The 13,080-nt window shown below is 42.6% G+C and overlaps 2 protein-coding genes across 7 annotated transcripts in view; one reads left to right on the plus strand and one right to left on the minus strand.

Moving 5' to 3' along the window:
* The window catches only part of SMAP1 (small ArfGAP 1), a 128,671-nt gene extending 122,785 nt beyond the window's left edge, over window positions 1-5,886 (plus strand). For all 6 annotated transcript variants that reach the window (XM_031455926.2, XM_064486957.1, XM_031455925.2 and 3 more), the window contains 4 exons: window positions 355-482; window positions 1,634-1,805; window positions 2,711-3,018; window positions 4,934-5,886. In XM_031455926.2, coding sequence (XP_031311786.2) covers window positions 355-482; window positions 1,634-1,805; window positions 2,711-3,018; window positions 4,934-5,068 — 743 coding nt within the window. In that variant the 3' untranslated portion in view covers window positions 5,069-5,886. The remainder of the gene's footprint in view (window positions 1-354; window positions 483-1,633; window positions 1,806-2,710; window positions 3,019-4,933) is intronic.
* A 20-nt stretch (window positions 5,887-5,906) lies between these two features.
* Window positions 5,907-13,080, minus strand: part of B3GAT2 (beta-1,3-glucuronyltransferase 2) — a 79,089-nt gene continuing 71,915 nt past the window's right edge. Inside the window, exons 3-4 of the mRNA XM_031455932.2 lie at window positions 6,519-6,667; window positions 5,907-6,432 (exon numbers count right to left, since the gene is read on the minus strand). Coding sequence (XP_031311792.2) covers window positions 6,346-6,432; window positions 6,519-6,667 — 236 coding nt within the window. The 3' untranslated portion in view covers window positions 5,907-6,345. The remainder of the gene's footprint in view (window positions 6,433-6,518; window positions 6,668-13,080) is intronic.

A 13,080-nucleotide genomic window follows, 5' to 3' on the forward strand; every position in this document is an offset into this window, starting at 1 on the left:
ATAAGGTTATGGGGATTACATGAGTTAATACATGTAAAGCACTCAGAATAATACCTTGTAGAAGGAAGCATCAGGTCCCAGCATAATGTGAATAGCGTAATATCATTTGTTAAAATGAGGTTTGCACATATACTTAGAAACCGGTGGGTGAAGAATACTTCTGTAAGAACAAGCAAAACTGGAAATGGTTTCTTTGGGAAAGAGGACAGAGCCTGGGGTAGGAGGAGGGTGTATATTTTGTTGTGAACTTTTTGAATTTGCCTTTTAACTATGTATTAATTTTTAAAATAATGCCACATCTCAAGTAATTTAAGAGTCTAGAATCTTTAAGACGAGAACCTGTGTTCTTTTCAGATGGCCCTGCAGAGGCACCAGTGACCAATGGGAACACAACCATGGTGCCAGCCCTGAATGATGATCTGGACATCTTCGGACCGATGATCTCTAATCCCTTACCTGCAACTGTCATGCCCCCAGCTCAGGTATGCAGTTAGAACGTGATTTTATGTGATCACTGTTTTTCTTTTTGGAAAGCTTCAGAGTGTCAATTTTGGATTGTCTCTGAGCAGTCGCTGATTTGAAAGCCTCCTGTTCGTTAGGCCAGGAGTTGGCAAACTAAGTTTGCAGCTTGTTTTTGCAAAAAAATTTTATTGGAGCACGGCCAGTCATGCTCACATACATGTAGTCTGTGGGTGCTTTCACGCTGCAAGGGCAAGTTAAGTCGCTGCAACAGACATGTGACCCACAGAGCCTAAGTATTCCCTGCCTGCTGCTCACCTTGTTCTGTAGTTTGAGAAGACTTCTCCAGTTTTTACTAGTCTTCCTAGAAATCTTTGAAACTCTGCATATCCAAGTCACTTCCTTATATACACATGTGATCGAATATTTAATGCCTGCAGAGATGATTAAAGTGAGGTGTCAGTTGTGACTGTCCAACACTACGTGTGTGCACAATATAGGAGATGAAGTGAACATTTTTGTTTTGTATTAAATATCCACAGATTTATTTGTATCTGTGTTCATGGACCCCTGTCCAAAAGCGGAATGCGAGGTCTCGGTGAGAGTGCAGGTGGTTGAAGGTTTGCTGTACCTCATTTCAGGACAGACTAGAAACATTCTAATGTTGTGGTTAAAACTAATTAGACCAGGTTCATAAAAATACCATGATGTAGCTTTTGAAAAACAAACGCTTTTTTTCCCCCAAAGAAGACAAAATCAGCCATTGCAAGACCCTTGCAGTCCACTGTAGTTGTAGAGATGTTCTTTATTCCAAGGGACACCAGTTCCTCTGAAGCAGGAGTTGCTGCAGGAGATGCCCGAGCACCTCCAGGGGTGCTGGTCCTCAGGCAGCACCACATACTTCCTGCTGAACCCACTGTGGTCAGGATGTGATGGGCACAAGCTCAGCGTCTGTCTAGCAGGCAGACACCGTTTATTACTACTACTTCCTTTACAGTAACAGGTTCAAAATAGGAAGTGTTGTGTCTTTATCCTACACGTTGGTTTTGCATGGGCTTGTGAAGGACTCTAATGCCACCATTTTACCTTCTACAGCAGTTCCATTTCTGTCTAATTTCATAACTTCATGTGGATTTCAAGTCATGGATGAGCTATGTTTTGGTGTCTGTCTCAGGGGACGTCCTCTGTACCAGCAGCTGCCACTCTGTCTACAGTGACATCTGGGGATCTGGACCTATTCACTGAGCAAACCACTAAGTCAGAAGAGGTGGCCAAGAAGCAGCTCTCCAAGGACTGCATCCTCTCTCTGTACGGCGCAGGGACCGTGCAGCAGCAGGGCGCTCCTGGTAACTCACTCTGAGACCTGCCCCCAGTGAATCGCAGTGACAGTGCTGGAAGCATGTCCTTTGTGGTCACGGAGTATCAGTTGTCTCTCTTCCCTGTCTTTCCTGTCTGATGACTACTTCTGCTGCTGCAGTTTACACAACTATAGAATTAAAATGAATGAAGTGTTAGGATTAAAAGCACAGGATGCACAAAACTTTATTCATTTAGTGTTGAGAGGCAGGTCACATATCACTTAAAAATTGTTTCACAAGCTTTATGGGACATGGATAATCTTTGAAGAATTACTTAAATTTGATTTGCATGAAGTTTATAACTTTGTGTACAGTGTAGTATTTTTCTGCAAGTAAATAAGTCTGAAATACCACATGAAATCAAAAAAAGCTTTGAGGTTTTTTAATGCTCATAAAGAAATACTAGCACAGTGAGGTTTACTGTATTTAGTTTTAATCTGGCAGACCATTTCCTCTAAAATGGGCTGCATTTCACATATGAGCTGAAATTGTATGACATCCCAGCTGCTTCCTTAAAACCAGACACAGTCAACTCTGACTTGTTACAAGTCAATGAGAGGCCAGTGGTGCAAATCAGCAGAAACACAATCTCATGCTAAGTAGTCTGGTCTTCACAATGGATATTTTATGTAGCTGTTGCATAAGACTTATTTATCCTGATTAAATTTGCTCAGGTTTGTAACTGATTTGTCTGCATTCTGGGAGTAACCAGCTCTGCGGGTGTAGGTGTGAGTTGGTCTAGGCAGTAGGAGCAGCCAGACCGGAATTAATTTTTGCTGTGGGTGGTTCAGAAAGATGGTAAACCCTATTCTGTGCTTATAGAGGTGAGTGCAGCTGTCTACAGTGGACCTATTTTCCTCATTCATTTTCTTTGCGTGGTTCTTGCGATGCAGGTATGTTCATGGGACCCACAAATATACCGTTTACCTCACAAGCGCCGGCTGCATTTCAAGGTTTCCCAGCCATGGGCGTGCCTGTTCCTGCAGCTCCCGGCCTCGTTGGAAATGTGATGGGACAGAGCGCGAGCATGATGGTGGGCATGCCCGTGCCCAATGGCTTTATGGGAAGTGCACAGACTGGTGTGATGCCCCTCCCTCAGAGTGTGGCTGGCCCCCAGGGAGCCATGGTGGGACCGATGCCTGCACCCCAGAGTAAGTTTGGCCTGCCGCCAGCTCAGCAGCCCCAGTGGAACCTCTCGCAGGTAAGAGTCGGCCTCTCTCCAGCTTCTCCAGAATCACAAAAACCAGATTTGTTTTCTAAGTGGTTTTATTTGTATTTAAAGCTAACAGTCTGGCAGAAAGAACTGAGTAGGGATAATGTTATACAAGGTCAAAACTGTCTAACCCAGCAGATGAATGAACTGTCATTTCTCCTATGTTTAGAATATTCTGTAGAGAAGTGTGAGGCATTCTTTTCATTTCAGATTATAACACAGCTGTAATGGTGAATATCCCTAATTTGTTTGTAAGAGCTAGAAATTATCTTGGGCATCTTTTGAAATTAGCACCAAGCTTTAACCCAGCTCCCTGGTGGGGTGTTTGTTTAGACAAACTATTTTCACTAATCATTTTGGGGGTTTTTTTGGGTAATTTTCACAAATTAGAAAAACGCAGCCCATCTTCTCAAAGCACTATTATTTCAGAGATCTAGGCTGTTTGCTACGGCTGCTGCCCATAGATTTATAAAAAATCTTTTTGTTCAGAAACGTTTTTAAAGTTGTATTTCCTTCTTACTTATATATAATCACATTTATGTTGAAAAAGAATACTCACTAGTTCAAGAATTCCCATAGGATATGAGCAAGTCCATATTTTTTGTCAGACATCCCCTCATGTTACAAAATCCTGTTTCTACCCAGGTTGGTTTAGAGCCAGGCAGTGACATTTTAGTATTACCTCTTTCAGATCCGTTCTGAAATGGCTGCACAGACGGAGGCTCTGAGACCTGGGCGCACGCGCCCATGCTTCTCCCTGTGCTCTTCCTGTTTGATGTTCCTCTAGTATTTCGCTGACCTTGATTTCTGCCTGGTCAGCATTCAGGGACTAGTATATGGTGCTTTCTAATGAACATCAGCAAAATCACCATTATATTCCATGAATATTCCAAGCTATTTTTATTGTCACAACTTAAAGGAATATCTATATGACATTGGTCTCTACTCTGGGAATCTCAAAAATTGTAAGTACCAAATGTCAGGAACAGCTTTTGTGTAGCCAGAATGTAAAGCTCCCACTGCTCAGGGTAGGGCACTGGCTGAACTGGCCTTGCTTCCGGGCCCGCTGTTCTCCAGCACTCCCTCAGTGGGGTCTGCAGGCTGTGACACAGTGGCACAGACATCCTCTGGTAGGTATGAGGAAGTGATCTGCCTCTCCGGACACTTACACCTCATCAGTGATGGGGTTAATGCTAGTGTCCTGGAAAAACTGCAAACAAGTGAACTTTATTAATACAGCCCAGCCCTAAGCACAGGTTTGAATCCATTCTACTTTGATAAGTGTTCTTGTCTTTCCTTCACTATCATCAGTCTTAGAGGTAAGAGGACCACAGGGGAAGGGTTAGGATGCTGATAGACGCACACGACTCCAGTCTGGAAGGAAAATACATGTCATCTTACACTTGTATTCGTTTTAGATGTTTATGTGGTTGGCGAAAGCAAAAGAAGAAATATTTGATGACCTTTTTTAATATTTAGAAAGCATAGAGAGCCATTTAAGACCTTAAAGGCAGACTCAGAAATGACTTCAAAGATTACTTTGGTACTTTTTTCAGGCGTGGTTAATCTTTGGGGGACAGAAATTGAGTCCAGAGAATGAATAAATATAAAATGTTTTGAGATCACTTTATGGACAGTGCGAAAAAGTAGAAGGAACTGAAGCCCAGTAAGGGAACCCAGCAGCTGCCCGATTCCGTAGAGAACGCCTGGTGTGGCGGTCTGTGTCTACCCCGGGGCCCGACTCCTCCTCACGTGGAGGGAAAACAGTGAGACTTGCTGTTACACTTCAGCACCTCGCCAACCAAATCAACTCCAAATAGAGGCAGCTTCTGATAAACCGGGGTAACTGTTAAAAATCCGTAACAGAAGTGGGAAGTGAAGGAGGCCTTTTGTGTGTTCACAGGTGAATCAGCAGATGGCTGGCATGAGCCTGGGCGGCGGGAGCCCCGCGGTGGGCTTCGGCCAGCCCCCCAGCACCACGGCCGGGTGGTCCGGGGGCGCGTCGGGCCAGACCCTCAGCACACAGCTGTGGAAGTGAGACCACGGCCCAGCCTCGCCCAGACGCCCACCGACATTCCTGCTCAGACGCATCCAGTCTCCCTGTTTTTTCATGTACAGACATTTTTTTCTTTTTTCCCCATTTGTTCATATTAAGAATTTATCTGATTGACCGTGTTGGTCTGTGCTGATTAAATTTGATGTGGTGCAGAGCAGGTTGAGGAACCGTTTCACGTCGAGGGCAGCTTCGCTCATGCTTCCCCCGATTTCATAGACGCGTTAGCAGAGGAGCTGCCCAGTCAACTTGCGTGATCAGTTTTACTCTGGATACAATTATAGCTCCAATGTTTGCATATAAGGGAAGTAGTTATCATGTTAGTAATACCTCTAACAGTATAACCCCCAGCCCCAAATTAGCCAGTAATCCTGTAGGAAGGTCCTGTATGATCAAATGTTTAATCATATAAATAGAATGTAAATGTATCACGGAGCACTGTTTTCTAGTGTAACAAAATTCTTTTAGTTCATCATTCACTTCACCGTGCTGTTGTAATGACGTGCTTAACAGGGAACGTGGTTAGTGAAAGGAAGATAAACCTGGATGTTACTCCAAAACTTAGTTGAACAAATGTTTAAAGAAGTCAAATTTTACCTGCCTCTCTCGTAATTGGATCTCTTCTTATGTACACATAGTGCTAACACGATGGCCTTGCACTGTATGCAAACAGGGTAGTAACTCAACAAAGCCACTTCAGTCCTTGAAGGTATATCCAGGTTTATGATGGTCCTTGTGTTTACATTTTATGGTGCCTAGTATTGACAACTGTTAAATCTTGATATTAAACAGATGAATCCATAGACCTTTTTTTGTGGGTTTTATTTCCTATGATGTATATACTGTCACCAACCTTACAAAAATTACTTAACATTGCAAAGTTAGGGATGGGGGACGTTTAGTTGACAAAATACTTGTCATCTGTTTCTGAAGCCTGTTCGTTTCTACTAACTATAAGGCCAATGGGGGGAAAAAAGAAAGTATATAAGATTCTCAGAATGGTACCCTGCAGCCATTAGCTGTACTGTGCAGAGGTCTTCCAGTTTAGTTGTGGGGGGAACATGCAGGACAAATGAAGACAAAAGCACACGTGTGACGCCATCCAATCAGCATCTGTGAACTGACCAGCTCTCCGGAAGCAGGTGTCCGGCGGGTGGCGATGACGGCCGTTGTCCCGAGGAAGGTGACTGACACCTGGGCGCCCGCAGCCTGACCGCACACGTCCTCCTCGTCCTTGCCCAGGGCTGCTGGACGGCACCACTTCATACCTCAATCTTCACTGTGTCCAGGTGGTACTTGGGCTCGTTGGCCAGGTTGACCTTCTCTGTCCGAGTGTGCCACACGAGGACCTGAGGGGAGGAAAGCTGGTGGGTGGCCGCACGCCCAGCGCGGACACAGCACGGTCAAGGTCAGGCAGCACAAGAGAAACGAGTACCTTGGTGCAGTTGCTCGCTTTCGGTTCCAGCTCTTCAACTGTCGTTATCTGCTTTAGAAAGTCAGATTCTTGCATCCCTGGCTGGGACCCACGACGCTTAAACACAGCTTTGGGGTTGGACAAGATGACTTGAAGGCTTACAGCGAATCCTTTGTGAGAAGTTAAAAAAAAAAAAAAGTCTTTAAAGTGAAATACTCGTGTACTTCTCTTTCTTCTATATAATTTTGGTCACATCAAAAAGTTTTTCAGATACCTACTGTGTGCCAAGTCTGGGTTCAGAGTTGAACAGGACTCTGTTCATTACCTGGATCACAGCCTCAGGGGGAACACCCAGCATTACAGTGTAGTGCGTTTTATAAGCTGCTGTTTCATAGAGGCCTTCACACCCCCACATTTCCCTCAAATGACTAAGAACAGTGTTGCTGAAACGCACACAGACTCACCCTACTGTCCTTGGGGATGGGGATGAAAGCCCTCCCGCCTCCCTGCCTGTCCTGTAACATCTCCGAGTGTGCTGTGTAGCAAAGCCAGCACTGCCCCGGTGTCCTTTGAGTTTAGAAGACTGAAGAACAGAAGTCAGTCAGCTAGAAAATGAATACAGTTGCCTAGTTTAAATTCCCAATTTGATTGAATATGAAAATGGTGGGGTGGGTGGTTTGGAAACCAGTGCAGGAGATACCAGGCCATTTGCTAAATTTGATTTTTGTATCTTGTTTCTCAAGGAAACAAATCAGTGTCAATTTCCTTAAATGGTTTGGTCTTATGAAAAATTATTTATTTAATCTGTAGTTTAACAGACTGTGTTAAAGGCTTAGCCATTAAGCATTCTGCAGGCAGTCGTCACAGCCATCGTAATTGTTTTAAAAGTCGGGAGCCCCGGACCTCTGCTCGAAATGTACTGAGCTGATGCTGTAACGTCAGGCACCCTTCCAGAGTTATGAGGACCAATCTCCAGAACGTTGTCCTTCCCTACATCAGCTCAGGATTTATGCTTCTTTTTGCAAAAATGTAGTTAGCCAAGGAGGTATCAGACGATACCAGTCAGTAACAGGGGAGCAGTCAGAAAACCACAGCCAGCATCCTCAAAACCCCTCCTGATGCTGGACAGGGCCAGGCCCACATGCTCGACTCGCCGCCTCTATGGGAAAATGCACCACTAAGCTACGGGCAAACAGCCTGGTACATCGGGTGCTGAGTGAGGTGGGATAAAGAAACAGTTACGGACCATTATCCTGAGGACTGGTCCCAGTATCGTCCACCAGCCCTGGGGGAAGGCAGCAGCTCTGGGCAGAATTTGAAATTAGAAGCCTTTTGTTTTTTTGTGGGTCCTTAACAGCTGTGAACTGGCCAAGTCACTTAATGTCTCTTGATTCTCAAACTTCATTTCCTCATCTGCAAGAGAGGTGTGACCCCTTCTCATCTCACATCGGATGTAAAATTAGTGAATAGAAAGACTCCATTAACAAAGCGCTCTGTTCAAAGGACCCTAAAATATATAAATACAAATACCATTGTAAACAGTTAGGAGGGGAGGCGAAATCAGCCACCATTTACGACTGGAAAACTACTGACAGGAAAAGGCTTGCAAAAGTTCTGGGTGGCAGGACCAGACCACCCGTCTGTCACCCCACTTTGCTATCAGGTCTGAAGCCTTCCTCAGGCACGGCTGGAGCACATGCCTCAACAAAAAGCAGAGGTTCAAATTAACACAAAAAAGTGACTTCTAAGAAGTCAACTCAGATTTTAGGATTAAAAGAGTTCTTGCTTTTTTTTCACTTGCTTTTAACTAGGCTTCATCCTTTTCTAGTTCCAAATCAGCCCTTCTCAGTCCCACTGAAGCTCTCGGTATGTTTTTCACATGGCTTCAAGGTACTGATTTTATTTCCCTATTCTCATAAAAAAACAAAAAGGGTCCAAATTGTGCAGAAGTCACTGAGGAAATTATATGAAGCCACGCTGATCTGATTTCCTTCATTTTCCCCTTAAGACTGACACATTCATCAGCGTGACCACTGAAAGATTCAGATTGAGATTTTCTTTCCTGAGCTCAGGGATATCCTTCCAGCTCTTAAAGCAGTTAGTTATGTGGCAAAATCCACCACGTGGGCCAAGCTGACAGCCGGCTGGGAAGCTACACTGCTTTGCTGAAGGCCCCTTCCAGCCTCGCTGGAGAAGGGGGTAGGTACATCTGGGAGGCCAGCATCTTGGAGAGAGATGCTGGTGGGCTGGCTCACCGCCTGAGCAAAGTGGTTTTGTTTTTTCATCCAGAAGGGAGACGGGTAGTTCAGATGCTCCCCCACCTCCTCCTTCCATTTTCCCTGCCAGTCCTTGCTCAGTGAGCTCTTTAAAGGATGGCTCGCTCACTGGGCCAAACCCTAGGATGCCTTCTGGGGAACCATCTGACCCGCTGCAAAACTGGGGAGGCAGAATTCTCTGGGCAGTGGGACAAGGCATTTTCAGCTCCTAAACCATTGCCTCCAACCCAAGGTGGGTATCTTGAGTTTTCTTCATTTCCAAGGACTTAGGCCTCAAGTATTACAGGTCCCCTTCCCTCTTTTTCACTGAAATTAATTGAACTTTAAAGAAGTTTCCAGAAGCTTCTGAGATACTAGGAGCCTTACAAAAATCACAGGGGCAGGAGTCTCTCTTCTGGTCAGTTGTGTAAAACATAAAATGCAAATGGACGCTCATTATCCACTGTGCAGGCAGGACTTCTGACCTCCTCCAGTGCAGGGGGTCGGGTGGGGGTCTGGTCCCTCCCGTCAGGACGGGGCTCACTGATTACTGTTCAGAGTCCACCAGGCCATTTCCACTTCAGGACAGGATGAAGCCACAAGCACCAGGTGTTCCCTACATTCTTAACTAAAAACCGGACAAAATATTTGCAAGAAGAGTTTCTAGACGCTGGGAAAGAAGCACGCGGGACAGAGAGCTCCGGAAAAAGGAACAACGGTGAGCCCCCTGGGTGCCCCATCTTCCTGCCTGCAGCACGTGTCCGGACTGCACACCGCTGGGTGGCCGCCTTGAGCCAAGGAAAGAGTCGAGAATTCGGGGAGGCCAAGACAACTGGGGTTCACGGGGCATCGCCCTGGAAAGCAGGGAGCTTGGCTGCTCTCAAGTCCAATTGAGTGCGATCAGCACATGCTTGGGAGGCTCCCTGAGGCCAAGGAAGGAACCACTGGAAAGAAACGGGTGGGTCGATGGCTGGAGCTCGCCCGGCCCGGGGCAAGTTCATGTTCCCAACAGACTGCAGCTGGGAGTAGTAGCCGGGGCCCTGGAAGCACACACACGGCGGAGGTTGCTGCTCCACAGGGAGGTGACACTAGCCCGAAAATGAAGGCTTCGCTGGTCTTGCCTAACAAACCTTAAGCCTGGGAAGGATCAAAATGCGTCTAAGCAACTTAACTGTATCCCAGAAAAAAGCCCGAAGTAAATAAATAAATGCACATATAACACACAGTTATACTCACATATACATACACACCCATATATGCATATGTGTGTATAATTATATATGTGCATATGTCTAAAATAAATATGTTGTACATTTTGTATATAGAAATACAATCTAATATAATGAAACATTTTTTTCTACTACCCAGTCACATAAAATTTTAAATGCCTACGATCCAAAAACACCAAATTTACAAAGAAACAAATTACAGTCCTGTAATGAAAACTCAGTCAACAGAAATGACAGATCATAGAAGTACAGGTCAGGGGCATTAAGACATTATTAATACACTTAAGATGTTCAAAAAAGTAAGGGAAAGATAGAGCATGCTAAGTAGAAATATGGAAAATATACCGAAGACCCAAAGTGAGCTCACTGTGATGAAAAATATGTCTAAGATAAAAAATACAGTGGATGAGATTAACAGCTGATAAGACACTGCAGAATAAAACATAACTAAACTTGAAGACCTAACAACAGAACCACCAAAGGAAACAAAAGGGAAAACACACACACACACACACACACACACACACACATACACACAGGAGTCATGGAAACAGAATGAAAGATAGGAGAAAGAAAAATTTTTTTGAGGAAATAGAAACTGAAATTTTTCCAAATTTGAAAAATCAATAAGGGTATTTAAGACTTAACATTACCTTTAACTCAATAAAATAAAATTAAAACAAACAAACAAACAAACAAAAAGATTCATCAAAAAAAAAAAAAAAGACTTAACATTACCAACCAATTTGACCTAGCATTTATCAAACACTCTACCCAACAGCAGAATACACATTCTTTTCAAGTGCACATGGGACATCATCAAGATAAGCCATTATCTGGGCCATAAATCAAGTCTCAATAAATTTAAAAGAAGTCCAACTGCACAAAATATTTCACTAACCACAACGGAATTAAAATCAATTATAATGCAATAAAATCAATAATATAGAAATCACATGTATAAAATATATAAATCATATATAAACAATAATATAAAAATATCTGGAAAAGTCTCCAAATATTTAGAAACTAAACAAATAATTATAAACAAGATACGAATCAAAGAAGTAAATGAAAAAATGGTAAGCTGAATGAAAACAAAAATGACATTAAAATTTGTGAGATGCATCTAAAGCAGTACTAATGTGGAAAATCAGTTTTTAAAATATTTTTCTTTTTTAATGTTTACTAAGCAACTTTATTGTTTGGGGGAGAGGTAATTAGGTTTATTTATTAATTTTAATGGAGGTACTGGGGATTGAACCCAGGACCTCATGCATGCTAAGCACGCGCTCTACCACTGAGCTATACCCTCGTCTTGTGAAATTAATTATTTTTTAAAGCACTAAATACTTAAAAAATTTTTTATTGTAGTAACATTGGTTTATAACATTATGTAAGTTTCACATGTACAACCTTATATTTCAACTTCTGTAAACACTAGAGTCTGCTCACCACCAAAAGTGGACCCTCTTTACCCATTTGGCCTTCCCCCAACTACCTTCCCCTCTGGTAACTACTCTGTTCTCTGTAGCTATTTGTTTTTGTTTGGTTTGGTTCATTTGTTTATTTTTAGATTCCACACACGAGTGAAGTCATACCATATTTCTCTGACTTATTTCACTTCACATAATAATCCTCAAGGTCAATATATGTTGTCATAGATGGCAGGACTTCATCTTTTTTATGGCTGAGTAGTAGTTCATTGTGTGTATATGTGTGTGTGTGTGTGTGTGTGTGTGTATACACATCTCCTTTATCCATTCATCCAATGAAGCTGTTTCCATATCTCAGCTATCATAAATAATCCTGCAGTGAATCCAGGGGTGCATATATCGTTTTGTATCAGTGCTTTCATATTCTTTGGATAAGTATCCAGAATTGGAATAGCTAGAAAATTAATTATTCTTAATTTTTTAAGGAATCTCCATACCATTTTACATAGTGGTCATACCAATTTACATTCCCACCAACAGAGTAAGAGGGTTCCCTTTTCTCCACGTCCTCACCAACACTTATTTCTTGCCCTTCTGAAAATAGCCATCCTAATGGGCATGAGGTGGTATCTCACTGGGGGCTTGATTTGCATTTCCCTAATAAGTAATGATGTCGAACATCTTTTCATGTGCCTATTGGCCATCTGTATGTCTTTGGAAAAGAACCTATTCAAATCCTTTGCCCAGCTTTTTCAAATCAGGATCTTGTCTTTTTTGTTTGTTTGTTTGCTTTTGAGTTGTATGAATTCCTTATATATTTTGGATATTAGTGCCTTACCAGATACATGATTTACAAATATGTTCTCCCATCTGGAAGGCAGTCTTTTAGTTTTGTCAGTGGTTTCCTTTGCTGTTCAGAACAGTTCTAGTTTGATGTAGTCCCAATTGTTTATTTTTGCTTTTGTTTCCCTTGTCTGAGGAAATATATCTAGTTAAGATATTGCTAAGGCCAATGTGAAAAATCCACTGCCTATGTTTTTATCGAGGAGTTTTATGGTTTCAGGTCTTACATTCAAGTCTTTAATCCATTTTGGGTTGACTTTGTGTATGGGGTAAGATAGTGGCCTGGTTTCATTCTCTTGCATATGACTGTCCAGTTTTCTCAACACCATTTAACGAAGAGACAGTCCTCTCTCCACTGGATGCTCTTTGCTCCTTTGTCATAAATTAATTGTCCACATACATGTGAGTTTATTTCTGGGCTTTCAATTCTGTTCCATTTATCTCCTTTTCTGCCGATACTATGCTGTTTTGACTACTGTAGCTTTGTAGTATAATCTGAAATCAGGAAGTGTGACATATCCAGCTTCTTTTGTTCTCATGATTTTTTTTTTTTTTTTGGCTATTTGGGATCTTTTATGGTTCCATATAAATTTTAGGATTTTTTGTTCTATTTCTGTGAAAAATGCCATTGGGATTTTGATAGGGATTGCATGGAATCTGTAATTGTTCTAGGTGACACAGACATTGTAACAATGTCAATTTTTCCAATCCATGAGCACAGATTAACTCCAGTTCTTCACTTCTTCAGTTTCTGTCATCAATATCTTACAGTTTTCAGCACACAGGTCTTTCACCTCCACAGTTAAATTATTCCTAGGTA

The sequence above is a fragment of the Camelus dromedarius genome, chromosome 6 (assembly GCF_036321535.1).
Source record: "Camelus dromedarius isolate mCamDro1 chromosome 6, mCamDro1.pat, whole genome shotgun sequence".
Taxonomy (NCBI): Eukaryota; Metazoa; Chordata; class Mammalia; order Artiodactyla; family Camelidae; genus Camelus; species Camelus dromedarius.